Source organism: Varanus komodoensis, unplaced genomic scaffold (genome assembly GCF_004798865.1).
Source record: "Varanus komodoensis strain SLA01 unplaced genomic scaffold, ASM479886v1 scaffold123, whole genome shotgun sequence".
Classification (NCBI taxonomy): domain Eukaryota; kingdom Metazoa; phylum Chordata; class Lepidosauria; order Squamata; family Varanidae; genus Varanus; species Varanus komodoensis.
Window position 1 is genome coordinate 22,143 of NW_025335358.1, and position 18,383 is coordinate 40,525.

At 40.4% G+C, this 18,383-nt stretch overlaps 1 protein-coding gene across 1 annotated transcript in view; it reads left to right on the forward strand.

Moving 5' to 3' along the window:
• The first annotated feature begins 4,433 nt into the window (after positions 1-4,433).
• ANO2 (anoctamin 2) overlaps positions 4,434-18,383 on the forward strand; it is a 303,704-nt gene continuing 289,754 nt past the window's right edge. Inside the window, exons 1-2 of the mRNA XM_044422266.1 lie at positions 4,434-4,467; positions 6,392-6,483. Coding sequence (XP_044278201.1) covers positions 6,423-6,483 — 61 coding nt within the window. The 5' untranslated portion in view covers positions 4,434-4,467; positions 6,392-6,422. The remainder of the gene's footprint in view (positions 4,468-6,391; positions 6,484-18,383) is intronic.

Consider the following 18,383-nt stretch of genomic DNA (forward strand, 5'->3'; position numbering starts at 1 on the left):
GCACAAGAAGCATCTGTGAGTAGCCTCCTTGCTGCAGAGGTTGTGGTGATAGTAGTCATGGGAGAACTTACATGATTTTGAGGAACAGACTAAATGCAGGACTTCACTACGACTTTCATCAACCACCTCTTGAATGCCTCCAGTGTGGGAGAACCTATGACATCCCTAGACAATTGGTCCATTGCTGTACTGCTCTAACAGCCAGAAAAAAATAATTCTGATATCTAGCCAGAATTTGGCTGTGTGTAACTGTAGCCCATATTCCACGTCCTGCATTCTAGGATGATTGAGAAGAAATCCTGTACTTCCCCTTTGTGACAACTTTTCACCTATGTATCTTCTTTTATATGGAACAGAACTACCCCCACCCCCACCCCATATAGCTTTGCCCTTCTAGAACATGTCCAATCACAGTTCTTAAGATCTATATTTCAACAGTCCAGCTGTGTCTCCAATGTGTGTTTGTGCTTGGATTCTGGCCTGGTAAAAGTTAAGGCCAGGGTTTCCCTTACCTCTTTCAAGTTTTGGCTCCAGCTAAATTACAATGCATAGGGTTTAACATCTTTAATACTCTGGAATAATTTTCAGTCTCCCGGGCTTAAAGCGGTCTGCCTGAAGCTGAGGAATTTGGGGTTCTCTCTGAAGCTGTTCTGGCAATGGGTTTGGACCAGACAAAAGTGGCCATAAGTCAGAGGCTGCTAGATATCCATTAGATAGCCATTACTGGAGCTCCCAAGGCATAGGAGGGCTTTCTTTAAAGCCAGATGTTTCAAGCCTGCTGTTGAAGGCTGCTATAGAAGGATACCCATGTCAGAAAGGGTTTGCTCCTGAGGGTCAGGAGAAATGGAAATAATAGAGCATACCATGTTTTACTGCTCACTTTACCAGGAAGTATGTTGCAAATTTATCCTTTCCCTGATTAGAAAATTTACTGGACACTCAGATGCAGAGGTGGCCAAGATTTTTACTAAGGGAACTAATCCACAGATCACAGCCCAGAGCGCGAGTTTTTGTAGCAGCCATTTGTAAAATCTGACAGGGTATTGTTTGTAGTAAGTATAAATTTTAATGCCTGCTCTTTTTTTTTAACAATGTGTGTCATCATTTAGATTTTAAATATAAATGTACAGGAATCGGAATTTTGATATTGTTTCTTTGATTATGCTGGTCATTGATTGTAAAGAAATTAAGTGATTGAGAAGGTGCCATTGATGAGTGCTCTTTGAGTCCAGTTCTGTAGCCAACTGTGGATTCACCTGATAGTTGTTCCATCTAGCCCACTGTTAAGTAATGTTATGATCAGATGAGACCTTTGCTGAAGTCAAGAGAGATTATGCCCACAGCATTCCCACAGTTCATGAGGGAGGTTATCCAATCAAAAAACGAAATCAGATTATTTTGGCAAGCCTTGTTCTTGATAAATCCATACTGGCTTCTAGTAGCTGGTAAACTATATTGAAACTTAAGTTTCATATTGGAAATAGGTAAGAAACCCCAACCCCAACCTTTTCCCTAGCATGAATGCCTTCTCCAGTCAGTTTTGCCTTCTCATGATGTGTCCAAAGTACAACGGCCTCAGTTTTGTTATTTTTGCATCTAAGGATCTAGGACCCACTTGTTTGTCTTTCCATTAGTCCACTATGCTTTCACTGAGTTACAAATGCATCAATTTTCTTCCAGTCATCTTTCTTCACTGTCCAGCTTTCACATCAATACAAAGTAACTGGGAAAACAATAGTGTGGGTGATCTTGGCCTTGGTCTTCAGTGAAATGCTCCTACACTTGATCTTTTCTAGTTCCTTCATTGCTGTCCTTCCTGGTCATAGTCTTCTTCAAATTTCTGGGCTGCAATTTCCATTTGAATTGATGATAGAGCCAAATTATGTAAAATCTCTCACAGTTTCAGTGTCTTCGTTGCTAATGATACAGCTCTGTAATTCAGCTCTGTAATTCAGCTCTAGTTGCAGTTTTTGTTTTCTTGATATTCAACTGCTGTCCTGCCCTCTGCCAATAGTATGTTGTCGTCTGCTTATCTTAAATTATTGATGTGTTTTTCACTGATTTTTACTCCTTACTCTGATTCTAATCTAGCTTTCCTGATGATATGTTCTGTGCACAGATTGAACAGTTGGGGAGATAAAATGCATTCTTGTCTGACACCTTTGCTAAGAGAAACCATTCTCTCTCTCTACACTTTGTTCTAAGAGTGGCATCTTGACCTTTATACAAGTTACACATCAGGACAATCAAGTGCTGAGGCATACCAATTTCTTTCGGGAGCACCCATAGTTTCTCATGATCCACACAGTCAAAGGCTTTCTATAGTCTATACAGAACAGACTTTTTTAATGAAATTCTTTGGTGTGTTCCAATAGCCAGAGAGGTGCTGGGCTTTCCCACACTACAGACATTCAAAATAAACTGGACAGACATCTGAGTGGGATGGTGTAACTTGGTACCCTGCAACAGCAGGGGGTTGGGCCCAATGGCCTTCATGGCCCCTTCGAACTCTACTATTCTGTGATTTTATGATTCTTCATACATCCAACTTGAAAGGACACTTCACCAGAGCTGTCTCCACTTCGATGACCTTGCATTCTGGCATACCAATAGATGAAATCTGCAAAGCTGCTATGTGGTCAATACTGTCTTCATTCATCTACCACTACCAATCGACATTAAAGTCAGATGAGACTGTTCCTTCAGACACGCCATTCTCTCCACAGTTCTATGGTAACAACACTTTCCTAACTCCACATACATTAAGCTTGCTAGTCATCCATATATGTGATGCACAGAGACCACAAAGAAGAAGAGCAAGTTGCGTACCTGTAACTGTCATTCTTCAAGTGGTCTTCTGTGCATTCACACAATCCACCCACCGGCCCCATGTCAGTGTTGGTGGCATCAAAACAGATTACCTCACCTTAACGGATAATCCAATATGAACTGGACAGCAAACTGTCAGTCTCCCGCTGGACTGACAATGGGCAAGAGCCCCACTTATTTACGCTAGGGGAGAGGGGTGGACTTCTGCCAGAAAACTGTTGAACTGAGAGAATCTTCCCAAATTCAAACACAGCGCAGGTGCATCACCCATATGTAGGTATGCACAGATGACCACTTGAACAACAGTTACATGTAAGCCATTTGTCCTTGCAGCACTCTTTTGCATCTCCTTTCTTGGGGATTTGAATATATAGTAAAGATTTCCCGTCTATGAGCCACTGTTTTTTCCCATACTTGATGGCACATTCTTTTTAGGGCTTGGACTGATTCATTTTCTGCAGGTTGGAATAGTAGTGCTGGTATCCTGTCTACTCCAGCTGCTTTATTCCTCCCAAGTGCTTTCAGAACAGCTTTCTCTTTGCTTTTTAATATTACAGACTCTTCCTCAGGATTCATCTTTGTAGAAGCCTGCCATCCTTTAATCTCTTCCGCACAGTTCTTCTGTATATTCTTTCCACCTTCTCTTTGATTTTTCCTAGTCAGATAGTGTGTCTCCTTGTTTGTCTTTTAGCATTCCTACTCTAGGCTTGAATTTCCCTTTGATTTCCTGGAGACCTCTGGAAGATGTTTCTTGTTTTTCCTCTTTTGTCAGGCTATTCTCTCTTTTTTTAATTTCCCCTTTTTATTTTTTTGACAAAAAAGCATAAATACAATACATCACAACAATAATAATATAGCATAACAAAAACACAATAATAAAATAGTAAATAATAAAGTGTTCCCACCACCCCGGAGACCAATGCTACCACCATTCACATACTATAACAATTAATAATATATAATATACTTCAATTATTTCCATATTCCCTCCAGAAGTTCATATAATCTTGACTGGGTTTACAGCCTTTGCCTTCTATCAGTACTGCTTTTACAAAATCTTCCCAAATTTCATTATATTTATTTGTTTTCATTAACCCTCTTTTAATTTTTATTTCTGTCATCAGTTTATCACTAATTACCATGTTCCATATTTCATTATACCATTAATGCCTTTGCAAAACCCAATTATGTTTCCAATATTTAACTATCACTAGCCTAACTGCCATTATCATACTTACAATCAATTCTTTCTTATATTTTGTAGACCAGTTGTTTATTTTGTCTCTGTGTGATAGTCACTGAAAAGTTGAATTCAGGATTCTGAGCTTATTTCTGTCACCTTTTGCTTCTCACCTGTCCTTTGCAACTGTCCATGTGTATAATTGTCTTATCAGTAGCTTGAAGTAAGTATTTGTGATAAACAAAGGGATTATTTCCTTCATAAGATTCTATGAGTCATGTTCCTGCTTTGTTTCTTATACCCAGGGCAAATTTTCCTACATTTGTTTCCCACTTTTGTGTTCCAGTCACCTAGGATTATCAGCATGCCTTGTTTTGGAGTAGTATCAATTTCCTCTTGAACATCTGATATTTTTTTCTTCTTCAGCATCTGTTGTTGGAGCATAGACTTAAATAATGGTAATGCTGATACAATTTTTCACCAATTCTAATTGATATTATTAGGTCAGATTTTGTGTTAAAGCTGCTTATTGTTTGTGCTACATCTTGCCTTCATTTCTTCTGAGTTGGCCATTTCTAGAGTAAAATCCTTTCTGTTTGTCTGATTGAAAATGTCCTATTCCAGTCCACTTTAGTTCACTCACACCAAGTACTGCTACTATTAGCCATTCAATTTCCTGCTTTATTGTTTCCCAGCCTGTCTTGATTTATACTACTCATATTTCATCTCCCAATTGTATATGCTGTGCAGCATTGGACCTTCCTTTCACTTCTGTGCATGTTGGCCACTAGACTTCCCTACAGCTTTTATCTTAGTGGCATAATTAGTGACAGCACTATTCATACTAATTCTTTGCTTTTCCCCAGCAGCTTGTTCAGTGCCTTCCCCGCTAGGGGCATGTCTCATCTCTTATTTCACTTTGGTTTGATTCATCAAGTGGTTTTCAAACCAAGAAGATTCAGAAGCAGTCTACCATTGCCACCTTCTCTGCAGCACTAACCAGAGTTAGCTTGAGCATCACTGCCATTGCCTGTGAAAGATCCTCTAACAGTGGTCTTCAACTACCATTGCTGCCCAGTAGCTGCCCTGCAGGAGTTTCTCTGCTCCATTCATCATTAAAGATACCTATTCTCTCCTGCTGATGTGACCACTGCTCTTGAAGAAGGCAGATGTATCTTAATCTGGTTTTATAGCTGTGACCATTGTGACTTGGGTGACCCTGTGAATAGAACAGCATGGTGAGAAAGTCTGGCCTCTGGACAGCTTTGCCCTCAGTGTTTTTGACATTTCAACCCCCTCACCATGTTAAGCTATGCATCCAAAAGGGGGTTGGCTTAGTTTAGCCTACCTTAGTTTAGCTTAGGTTATTTTAGCTTATCTTAATTAGCTAATTGGTTCAGAAATAGGCCTTCCTCATATATACTAATATTTATTTTATTTTTCTGGTTTATATCCTGCCTTTCTCCTACAAAGGGCTCAAGGCAGCTTACATCATTCTCCTCCTTCATCTTATCCCCACAACAACAACCCTGTGAGGTAGGTTGGGCTGAGAGTCTGTGACTGGCCCAAAGCCACCCAGTTGGCTCCATGGCTGAGCAGGGACTAGAACCCAGATCGCCTGAGTCCCAGTCCCATGCTCTTAACCACTATACCACACTGGCTTACCTGAGGCCCAGGCACCCACTTAAGGACTAGATTCTTCCATAGAACCTGCAATCAGATTGACTGGGATAGCACTCAGCCTTACTAATTCCTTTAGCCTATAGCAGAGGAAGAGATAGGAGGCAGGTTCACTTCACTGGCTTAGCTGAGAGGCCTGATTTCTTTGGGTCCTCATTTCTTGAACAGTCACAGTTATGATTTCCACCATGGGGATTTCATAATTTCCAAAGTAGTGCCTGAGGCTGCTCTCTATTCCAAATCTCTCTCTTTTTCCTGTTGTGTCTTCTCTATCTGAAGGCTGAGTGCAGGGACCTATTTAGAAATGATTTTTGTAAATGATTTTTGAAGTCTTTTTGCTGAACTGCTGAGTAAAAATATTGAACATGTTCATACTGCTGAGCAGAATAAACACTCTAATTCTTCTTGCTGCTTTCTAGTAAGACTGCATTTCACTTGAGTCTCTGGTGAAAAATATAATAATCAAGCTTCTCCTGGGTCAAGTGCCAGGAAAATAATTTCCCCTAATGCATTAACTACTGTGGAAGATGGCACAGTTATATAACCGAGTCATGTGGGAAGGTTCTTATTGATATTGAGGAAGGAGATAATTCTGTGTGTGTGTGTGTGTGTGTGCGCGCGCGCGTGCGTGCGTGAGTGCGTGCATGCGTTCTTTCTTTCAAGAAACCACCTGGTATTCATATTTGCTGTCACATCCTCTAGTAAATTGCAGGTTCTATGGAAGAATCTACCTATGGAATTCACTCCCCAAAGAGGTCCGCCTGGCACCGTCGTTACTGGTTTTTCGGCGCCAGGTAAAGACCTTTTTATTTAAACATCATTTTAATTGTTAAAACATATGATCTGGCCAGGGCAACTTCTTCTTCCTTCTCTTTCTCCTCCTATATTTTTATTTACTTATTTTATACTGATAATTTTAATTTTATATTTGTAACTCAATGTATTTTTTGTATTTTTGTATTTAATGGTAATTTATTATGTTCTATTGTATTTCAATGTATTTTATTGTGTTGTAAGCCGCCCCGAGGTTTCAGCAAGGGGCAGCGTAGAAATGTTATAATAATAATAATAATAATAATAATAATAATAATAATAATAATAATAAATTCAAAACTGCAATAATATCTAAGTTTGCAGAACCCTTCCAAGCAATTCAAAGTAGTGATAGAAAAATTTTCATTACTTCAGTTTGGACTTGATGCAGAATTTATAAAGTAAGTATCCAGAAAAACACATGACTTCTGCAGTTTATACTGTTGGAACATGGGTACTGAAAGTGGCATGCACCCAATTTGCCATTTCATTGTTCTTGAGCAACTGCAGTTTGCTCTCACTTACCCTTAACCTACTCCACAGTAGCAGCCTTGCTGGAGATGAGAACTGATTGGGAATTCAAGTTCACACAACAAAGCATGCACACTTGGGAACAAGAGAGGAATATTTCTAGATGAAAGACATGAATGATGTGCAATGTTATAAGAAACAAATCAAGGAAATTGATTCAAACTTAGAAGCTTCTTACTGAACAAAAGGCTGCTTGGCCATGTAGTTTAAAGGAATTAAAGATATTTTCATGGAGCATGTGACATTAACACTAAAACACAACAACAACAACAACAACAACAACAACAACAACAACAACGGCACATGTGCAGAATGCAAAATTCTCTGAATTCTGGGTCAGACTATGTGCTCTGCAACCCCTTTGGTCTCACACTGAAACAATGTTGCTCACTGGCATTTATAGTATTATGAATACTAGAATATAGTCTCTTTACAAGCATACATTCTGCCAATACATGACAGTATGCACAGGTTAGAGTGGAAACAAACATAATCAACATTGAGGTGATTATGGAAGTTTTTTCAGAGTGGTTAGATCTGTGCTAGGAAGCAAGTCATCATGTGAGAAGTCATCAAGTGATAAACAAAGATACACTTCTGGAATGCTGAGAACAGTAATCTCTCAGGAAAAGGGAGTTGCTCTCTGTGTGTGTGTGTGTGTGTGTGTGTGTGTGTGTGTGTGTGTGAGAGAGAGAGAGAGAGAGAGAGAGAGAGAGAGAGAGAGAGAGAGAGAGAATATATGTCAATGAACAGTTATTAGAGTAAGCCACCCCATACAGTTACTATTGCACATCTCAGCTATGCTGCCTCTTCCAAAGTTCTTTGATTCCTTCAAGACAGTCATCTGATATGTCATATGTTTAGGATGAATGGGGAACTAAGCAAAGGTGGAAGATCCACAAAAAGTTCCTCCTCCTGATAGGAACTGTCTTTTCCTTAACTCATTCACCCAAGGTCTGTCTTATCTTGCTTAACCATGGAATACAGAAAATAGCACTTTATACTTACATGGCTATGAACTGCTGTCTAACCAGAAAACCAAGTCAGATAATATCTTACTAGTATGAGAAGAACAGACCAAGTCATCTACAAAGTAGGATAAATGTGTATATAATAAAAGATTATATGTGTATAATCTTTTATTAGGCCTTTATAAAATTGTTTTAATGGAAGAAGCTTTATCTCTCCCCCCCCCCAAAAAAAAAAAAAAAAGCAAGGGATTTTCTGGTAAATATGAATACCAGTGATTCAGCAGGTAAAAGCAGAAGCCAATTTTTTTTTTTTTTTTTGTCTGTTATAAAACTGAATTGCATAAAGCCTCACTATACTTTCATTTTCAGGAGCAAAAGCATTGCAGGCATTTTGGTAAATTTCTCGAGGTGGGAAAAGTTCTCAACTTTCCCAGGATTGGAGGCTTAACAAGGAAGCAGCACTGGCCTATTATTCCTTAAATTTAGAAAATTGGATCTAACACCATACTCACAGTCACCTTTTAATGATAGGCTTTCTTCTTTTTTTCTTTCCACTTACAGTCTTCTATGCTACCCTCAAAACAAATTCAGGAGTGTTTCCCAGCCCTAGAGCAGATTTTAAGGGTTCATGGGGGGCTGTGGGGTAGCAGAGAATTGCCTCTGTTCCAGTTCTCTTGCCAGAACTGCATCTACCAGCGAAATGGCTGCTGATGCTACTGAGTCATGCAATATTTGATGTAGGTATCTTTCCATTTCACACCTCAGGGGGAAAAAAACTTCCAACTTTGTAGCTCTGCCATCACTTTCAGCAGTGGAGCAACTGACTTTAAGAAAGACATTTTTAGTCAGCTAAGGCAATGCCAGTACAGCTTTCTTGGTAAGTCCCCCATCCCTCACAAGTTTAAGAATTTCTCCCTGCCTTTATTTCCAGATCACTATCCCCACCCCCCGCCAAAAGAAAATCCCCCTGAAAAAACTTAGTTCAGAACTACTTTATTTCCAACAAAGAATGTACCATGCTTCCATGGGAGGAATTCCTCACAGATACTACTCACATTTGCAATTGCACATAAAATACTACATGCTGTTCTTAAAAAATGACAGTACAGAACTGGGAAAAGCACAGAGAAAGCTGAGCCAAAGTTGGATTTGAGCACTTCTGCCTTGCTGCACGCTGAATGATACTATTTATGCAGTGTCTGTGGCTAGGGTTTGGGTTCCCTTCCTCCTTATACATATAGGAACAAATACCACTGCCAAACAGAGCTTTGAAGAAATCACATCAAGCTTTGAAGCTTTGAGGACAAAAGTCAAGAATTTTGGGTCCCAGATAGTTTTCTCTTCAATCTTTCCATTTCTTGGAAGAGGAATAGACAAAAATACTTCAAGTGAATTCCTGGCTACAAAGGTGGAGCTGTGGCAGAGATTTGGATCCTGGGATCATTTGGAGAGGTTCTGGACTCTCCCACTCTTTAGGCATTGAAGATACATTTGGACAACCATCTAAAGGGGGTGGTTTGAGAGGCACTGAACAGGGGATTAGACCTGATGTCCCTCTGGATCCTTCTATCTCTAGTATTCTATTATTCCATGTTGATCTCAATTGTTGCAGGTCTCCTTTACTTGGGAGTCTTCTCACTCCATTCTTTCTGCTATCCTGTTGATTCTACTGTGCTGGTCCTCTTGTAAGAATTACTGTCTCTACTTCTGGTTTCATTGCAGAATTAAGTTCTAAGCTCTGCGCAAAGAGATTTTCCTTACCTGAATTCCCACTCTATAACCTCTAGGTGGCACTGTGGTGTCAAAGACTTAAAAATACACAAGTAGGATGATACTGTTTCCTTCACTTTCAGAAATAACACCCCATTTTGTCTGCGTTAAAATAAATAAAGTTGTTAAACCATGTAAATGTGAGGGTTGTTAATCCTTGCATATCACACATTCACCAGGTTTGCATGACATGACAATCTTCGCAAAGCATTTGCATATGAAAGTGATACTCTGTGATGTAACATCTGACCCTGGTCACTGGCTATCATTGCCATTTAATAGATTCTTCTCTAAGCTCAGCACAAGCTTTCCTTATCCAACCTGGACTTTATGTTGTGGGATGCAGATCCTAAGGGATGAACAAGCAACTCCTAAATGCTTCCAGATTTTATAATATAATCCATCCAACCAACATTTTAATATGTTTTGAACTTGCTCCAACAGTTTCAGCCAACTGGAGAAGAACTGATTTGATTGAGGTTCACAGGGGAAGATGGATTACAGGAACATTAAATGGATTTGGGGAGGAGTTTTATATAACTCCTTAATTATTAACTGCATGTAATCTCTCAGCCAACTTTAAAAGACTGTCAAGCACTTCTCTCTCCAGTGGGTGAAACACTATCTAGTATAAAGGCATTATTTGTCACAGCTCTGCATTATCAACTAACAACACTCTCATAACCTTGGAAAGAAAATAGTTACACCCATTAATTTGGTACTAGGATGTTTCATCGTCTCAGAAGCACTTCTATTTGTTTATTTAGTCCAACTGAAATTTGTACTAAATTGATTTATTTAATTGAACTTGTAGCTAATTCCTCTGATGAGCACGAGAATAATAATATGCTAATAATTCTCTTACCACTGGACATCAAACGCCTGTTTAAATAAGACCATCTTACTTTATTTGCAAAATATACACAAACTAAGTTTGGAACCTGATCGGAGTATTGAAAATATACCTAATAGAGCATTCTCCAGTCTGGCACAAACTGAAAAATCAGCCTGGTGTCAGCTGGGAAGGGGAGATCCTTGCTCCAGCTTTCATCCTTCTCATCATTTACCTGATTAGCCCTGTTGTTGAAAAGCAGATCCATGGGTAACTCTGTTGCTGGGCCCCATCACATTCCATTTTTTTCTATTTTGAAAAAACTTACATTTTGGGTTGAAGAAAATAAATGTTATTTCTGTTTAGGGGGACGATCTGTTGGAGACTTTATTAAATGTGATTTCCTGGCGAGAAATCTGACAGCACAATTCTTGTACTTCCAGCCTTCTGACTCCTCCTGTTACATTGTTTGTATTTATAGTGCTTATTCACAGATAACTTCATGATTTGACATAAGCATAACATAGGGGAGGAGGCATAAAGATGGAAAAATGCATTTATCAGCACAAAGCTTTCTTAAAAAGCTACAGTTTTCATAACATCAGTCATTCTGAAGCTTCTGTTTTTCTGGAACCCTCTGTACTTTTCATTAACACAAATACCTTACTTTCTCCTTCCAGTCAGAGACATAGAACAAAGGCACAGCATAATTCTTCACAATATGACTTGTAATCTTGTAACTGTAAAATCCCTGGCAAACAGTTGGCCATGTTGTGATCCAAAATTATCTGTCCTCACTTCTCCATCATTGCACAGGTATCCCAGAAGGCCCTGCAGGAGCATGGAGCCTCCACCCCTCCCCACCACCAACACTATTTGACAGTAGGCTTGAAGCAATTGTGGAAGGCACAGAAGCTGCCATGGGGCAAATGAACTGTACAACAGGCCATGGCCAAACTTAATCCAGTCTAACAACATCATCCCTGGTTCAGGCAACAGGCTAACTTGCATGTAAACTTGGTCACTAGTGATCAGACACTATTGCGGAGCGGGGGAGTGGGGGGGGGAGACCCTGCCAATGAGGCCCAGGGCAGGTTTTATGTTCTTCCTCTGCCCTCACTGGCAAATCTTCTCTAAAGGTAATGAATGTTTGGTTCAGATTGCTTCTATTCAATTTTTTAAGTGTTTGTCAGTGGGGCTGAACAAAGTAGGATGGGAAGAAGCTGCTATTGCTGTCAATATCTTCATACTGAAACAAGAAATTTAAGCAAGTTTAATGTTTTGGACTCACTTCCTTTGCCCTGCACCATTTAGCTTTCAGAGCTCCTTGTCTTTGGAATGCAGCCACAAAGCACTTCTTCAAAAAGTGAATGCAACTCTTAGCTGAAAGAGGTTCAAAATACCTGTTTTCCTGGATTCCCAAAATCCACGTGATACATTACTTTGAGGGGGAAAAATAAGGATAACTTGTAGATCATTCTTGAGGGTCATTATTGTTAGCTAGGCTAACCCCTTCATGGATCACTGCCTTGTCGTGGTGAAGGGGCTTGGGTAGCTCAATGAAGCTATGAGCTATGCCATGCAGGGCCATCCAAGATGGGCAGGTCATAGCAGAGACAAAACATGATCCACTGGAGAAGGAAATGGCAACCCACTCCAGTATCTTTGCCATGAAAACCCCATGGACAGTACCGAAAGGCAAAAAGATAAGATGCTGGAAGATGAGCCCCTCAGGTCAGAAGGTGTCTAATATGCTATTGGCGAAGAGCGGAGGGCTAGTACTTGTAGCACCAGGAAGAATGAAGTGACTGGGTCAAAGCCAAAAGAACACTCAGTTGCAGATGTATCTGGTGGTGAAAGGAAAGTCTGATGCTGCAAAGATCTATACTCCATAGGAACCTGGAATGTAAGATCCATGAATCAAAGCAAGCTGGATGTGGTCAAACAAGAGATGACAATACTGAACATCGACATCTCAGGAATCAGTGAAATAAAATGGACAGGAATGGGTGAATTTAATTCAGATGAACATCAGGTATACTACTGTGGGCAAGAATCCCTCAGAAGAAATGGAGTAGCCTTCATAGTCAATAAAAGAGTAGGAAAAGCATGGACAACATTTCTCCAGGCCTTCCTGTCCTCCACCATTCCCCGGAGTCCACCTAAGCGCATGCTGACTGTTTCAGTGACTCCATCTAGCCACCTCATCCTCTGCCATCCCCTTCTTCTTTTGCCATCTATTGTTCCCAGCATTAGTTTCTTCTCCAGGGAGTCCTTCCTTCTCATTAGGTGGCCAAAGTATTTGAGTTTCATCTTCACTATCTGATCTTCTAAAGAGCAGTCAGGGTTGATCTCCTCTAGGACTGACCGGTTTGATCGCCTTGCAGTCCAAGAGACTGGCAGGAGTCTCCTCCAGCACCACAATTCAAAGGCCTCAATCCTTCAGTGCTCAGTCTTCCTTATGGTCCAACGTTCACAGCCATACATTGCAACTGGGAAAACCGTAGCTTTGACTATATGCACTTTTGTTGGCAGGGTGATGTCTCTGCTTCTTAGTATGCGGTCTAGATTTGCCATAGCTTTCCTCTCCAGGATCAAGCATCTTTTAATTTCTTGGCTGCAGTCCCCATCTGCTGTGATCTTGGAGCCCAGGAAAATGAAATCTGTCACTACCTCCATTTCTTCCCCATCTATTTGCCAGGAAGTGAGAGGACCGGATGCCATGATCTTAGTTTTCTTAATGTTAAGTTTCAAGCCAGCTTTTGCACTCTCCTCCTTCACCCGCATCAAGAGGCTCTTTGGTTCCTCTTCACTTTCTGCCATGAGAGTGGTATCATCTGCATATCTGAGGTTGTTGATATTTCTCCCAGCAATCTTAATTCCAGCTGGTGATTCATCTAGGCCCACCTTTCTCATGATATGCTCTGCATATAAGTTAAATAGGCAGGGCGACAGTATACAGCCTTGCCAAAGTCCTTTCTCAATTTTGAACCAAGCAGTGGTTCCGTGTCCAGTTCTCACTGTTGCTTCTTGACCCGCATATAGGTTTCTCAAGAGACAAATAAGATGGTCTGGTACTCCCATCTCTTTAAGAACTTGCCACAATTTGTTGTGATCCACACAATAACAGGCTTTAGCATAATCAATGAAGCAGAAGTAGATGTTTTTCTGGAACTCCCTAACTTTCTCCCTGATCCAGCATATGTTGGCAATTTGATCTCTAGTTCCTCTCCCTCTTCGAAATCCTGCCTGTACTTCTGGTAGTTCTAGGTCCACATACTGCTGGAGCTTAGCTTGTAGGATTTTGAGCATAACTTTGCTAGCATGTGAAATGAGTGCAATGGTGCAGTAGTTAGAACATTCTTTGGCATTGCCCTTCTTTGGGATTGGAATGTAAACTGACCTTTTCCAATCCTGTGGCCACTGTTGAGTTTTCCAAGTTTGCTGGCATATTGAGTGTAGCACTTTTACTGTATCATTTTTTAAGATTTTGAATAGCTCAGCTGGAATACTGTCACCTCCACTAGCTTTGTTTTTGCTCAGACTTCCTAAGACCCATTTGACTTCACATTCCATGATATATCTGCAGTCAAGTTTCCCATAGGACAATAGTGTAGCTCAACAAGCCCTTCTTATTTACATGATTCTTAACTTAATTCACTGTGTTTTTCTGATAAAAAGAGTCTTCTGCAATGTTGGCTGCCTTCAAAAATCTGTACTGCTCAGTAACTCCTAAAGTTTCCAGTAATAGCTTAACCAATAAGACCTCTCTGCTGATGATACACATTGAGCTCCAGTGGGTGGATGTGCCATGTTTGCGGCTTGTCCAACTCGCATTTCTGCCCCCATTTAAAAAAAAAAAATGTGTCTACTTGTAGATTTGAGGTGTGAATTCTTCTGCCCAATTCACAACTGTGTATCTCACTAGTTTAGGGCTGCCAGTCTTAGTTTTATGAGTGCAATTATATTCCACTATCTTGCCACTCTTTTGACTATGATCCAATCCCCTCAGTTGGGTGAACTAGTTTTCCTGCATAGTATGCCCCCTGCAATGATTGTGTGATGTCTAGGGGTTAAGGCCAAGTATCGAAGATTAGTTAAAGGCGTTCAAAGCTGTTATTTTCTAGAAGCAACTCCTGAGATTTTCTTCCCTTAGGAAACCTGTTTCCATCAGTGTAGACATTGGGTCAGCATTTTTAGTCCTAGGTTCTCTCGCAACTCTTGTATCTTTTTATTTTAGCTATGAAGATAACTGCCAACTTCTTCCCTCTCAATGTATATGTGCAAACAGTAAATGGCATTGACCTGTTTCTTTGTTCAGATCGAGTACAGTTTCTACACTATCCTTTGGATTGTCATGGCATATAATCAAGTCATTGTTATAGGACAGCTAAGTGTTTACCTGCTTTCTCTATAATGCCTGTAGAGGCTTTATTTTGCATGAAGTCTTAGACAGTCAATAAGCAGCTTCATACAACATGGCAGGGTTTCTTGAGAAGGATGGTCTGTTGTGTCATCCAAACCCTGTTGTGGTATTTCAGCATGATATGTTTGGGTTTTAGAAACCATGACAGGGAACAACAGACTTTCCTGTGGTTTTTTATATTTCCCTATGGGTTCTCCAGTCATCTGTTTCCAACATTGTGGCTTCCATGGTCCTGGTATGCAGAGTAATACAGAGGTTCTTGGAAAGAGTAGCAATTTCAGGAGCTGCTCCAGCCATCCAGTATGGGATAGAATTTTAGGCTCAGTGGCTGATGGGACATGCACCAAAAGTGGGAGGACTGAGTGAGGAAGGTGGAAACTGTGCTAGCATGTAAACCACTTGATCATCTGTCAGGCACATCCAGGCCAACACACACACACACACACACACACACAGGGTTGCTTGTCATGATGTGTGAACCCAGCCAATACCTCATATAGTTTTTTATTCTGTACTTTCATTGCTTGATTTAAGCTGCTGATGCCCTTCTGCAGCTTGCACGTGCTGCTTGCCTTTGTTATTTATGAATGTTTTTCCATGCAAAAATGCAGACTATGCAAGGTGTTCTGCATCCAAATTTCTTGAATCTACTACACTGAAGTGCACTTTTACTGTAGCATTTCTTACAACTAGTACAAAAGTCTTTTTGTGGTCTTCACTGTATTTTGGAAGCCTTTGGCAAAGAACCAGACCTTGTATTACTATATGTCCCCTTCTTTGCAGCCTATGACCACCGGTTTTGTTAAGAGCCTACATTTTCGGTTTATCCAATGACCCTAATTCTTGTGCTTCTCTTCTGCTGTGGACATCTCCTCTTCCTTTTTCCATGACATTGGTTCTTGTGACAATGACTTTACAAGGTAGGTGAGTCATTCAGCTTGAATTCCTTGGTTGGATCTTGATGAAGATCGAAATTTGGTTTAGCGGTATCATCTTCTTTCAAGGCAGCCTCTGGTTCTTTTGTTTTATCTGTTGGCTTACTAAGAGGTTTCATTAATGTTTCTTCACCATATTTTGTTTGGGTGATGGCTGCATCTCTCAGCATTTCTCAGTCTCAAGGATAGGCTGGACGTGCACATGGTAGGCATGTCATGAGCAGAGCCAACTGGAACCAGGGGTCAGACTAGATAGCTTGGGAGGCCCCTATGACTCACTGTCTTTCTATGTTCCAGTGCCAGGCAATACTTCTTAGACTGTGTCCTGTTGCTATCACTTTCAGCCCCTTCGTAGGTGTCATGAGTTGGCTCACTTCTTTCTTCTTCACTGAAATATATCAGGCTACATACAGTGCAGAAGCTGGGTTTCCTGAGTTCCAGACCCAGTCCAACACTGCAAGCATTACACCACACTGGCTTTCCTAGATCTTTGTGGAGAGTTATTTGTCATCTCTGTGGCAGCCTACTGGGCAGGTAAGCAAAAAGAGAGAGAGTGTGTGGGTAAAAAAGAGAGCAAGGGAGTGATTATCTTTGGCTGTAGTCCTGCTCACTTGATTTCACCTGCTTGCTCCTGAGTGAAGGCAGACCTCAACAGAAAAAGTGTTTCCTACCCCTGTCCTATGGGCCAAAGCAGGCTTGTCCCATCTATCCCCTTGATTCTAGTCAACATTCATGGGTCAACTTTACCTTAAATATACATAATGGCTTGTTTCACACAATCTAACTTTAGCTTCCTTTAGACCTGTCTTCTCTCCCCCAGGCATGATGTGACAGCTGGCCATATATATGCATCTACCCAGTCAACTGTTGCACCAGGTGGAAGTTTCCTTCCACCCACTGGTGGCCCACTGTGGCTCAGTGCTAGCTAGAGAGAAAAGAAGGGAGCAATGTGAATCAGCCAGGCTGCTGCTTTTCTATATCTGCCTCTGTGTACTTGATGAGAGGGCCAGCACTGAGCAAAGACATACATGTTTTTTGTTTTTTGTAAGCCGCCTTGAGACTTTAGACAGCATATAAAAACTTTATATAAATAAATAATATGCTCATTCCACCATCCTTCTTCTCCTGTGACTAGCATTCCTGACAAAGAGTAGCAATGAAGAGGCAATACAATGAAACAGCAATGAGGAGATGAAGAGGCAAGACTGATGCCTTATACTGTGGCTTTTGATATGTAGATGCTTCTAGCTTCTGTTTGGTCTTCTGTGCTGTTTAAACCCTATATATAAGATGACATTGGCTGGAGATATGGGCCAAGAAGTTGCAATTTCTTGTTTCCATCTTCAGATCATGGGGAGACAGGGAATGTCCTGAACTGGTGGCTGGCATCAATTTTTGAATGAATAAGGCATATTAACTGAAAATGGAGGTACTGCTGGTTGTAGGTTATCTGATATAGTAGTAAGTGTACTGCAGTGACTGGATGTACAAGATGCCAAGATGCATAAACCCAGTATTCAAGTCAGTATAGTTCTTACTGAGAATGGGGAATCTAAACATGTCCTGAAATAAATTGCAGGGAAATTAATACACAAACAATATGGAACAGTGTTTCAGAAATATATTGTATAGCTATACATATATTATTTTATCTTTTGTGTGTGTGGTGTGTGAGAGAGAAGCATCAGAAGCTTGTAATAACAGGATAAAGGAAGGAGGACAAATGAAATGAAATAAAGGGCACATTTCACTCATCCCATTATCACTAATCTGTTTCCCAGTAAAGAGATTAGCAACCCTTTTGGAACACTAATCTAACATAGGTTGGTTCCCTACTGCTCTGTCCCATTTCCTATACCAATGATACACAGGAAATATCTTAATGAAAAGAACTCTTCTTGTTATGCATTAATTAATACTACACTACATGAAGTTAATACCTAGGTTTTAACTTATCCAGGCATTAAAAGTTTTTCTGGCAAATAAATATTTGGCAGCTTTCTGTATTTGGAAAGTACTGCCACTAAATGTAGTCAAGCGGAATGCTGCAGCATGAAATTTTCTAAAGGCAACAAAATAAAATTGTTTAGGATACCAAAGGTAAGAGGAGCATTTTTTCCTGGATAGCATATTTGATTTCTATGTCCACAAAAAAATTCACCATGGAAACCTGAGGTTCATGACTAAACAGGACCTAATGGCCTTGATCTGATTCTACAGGTGATTATAAAATAATCCCTTGAATATTTCATGCTGAAATGAGCATGCAACATCCAAGTAGTATGGTAACATGAGAAAGCGGGGATGTAGCCTTATTAAAAAAAACAAACAAACAAACCCTGCCAGACTTACCTCCTGCCAGGTAGCATTGCCCACTCTTTCAGAGACACTGTGACTCTGTTTGCAGCAGTAATAA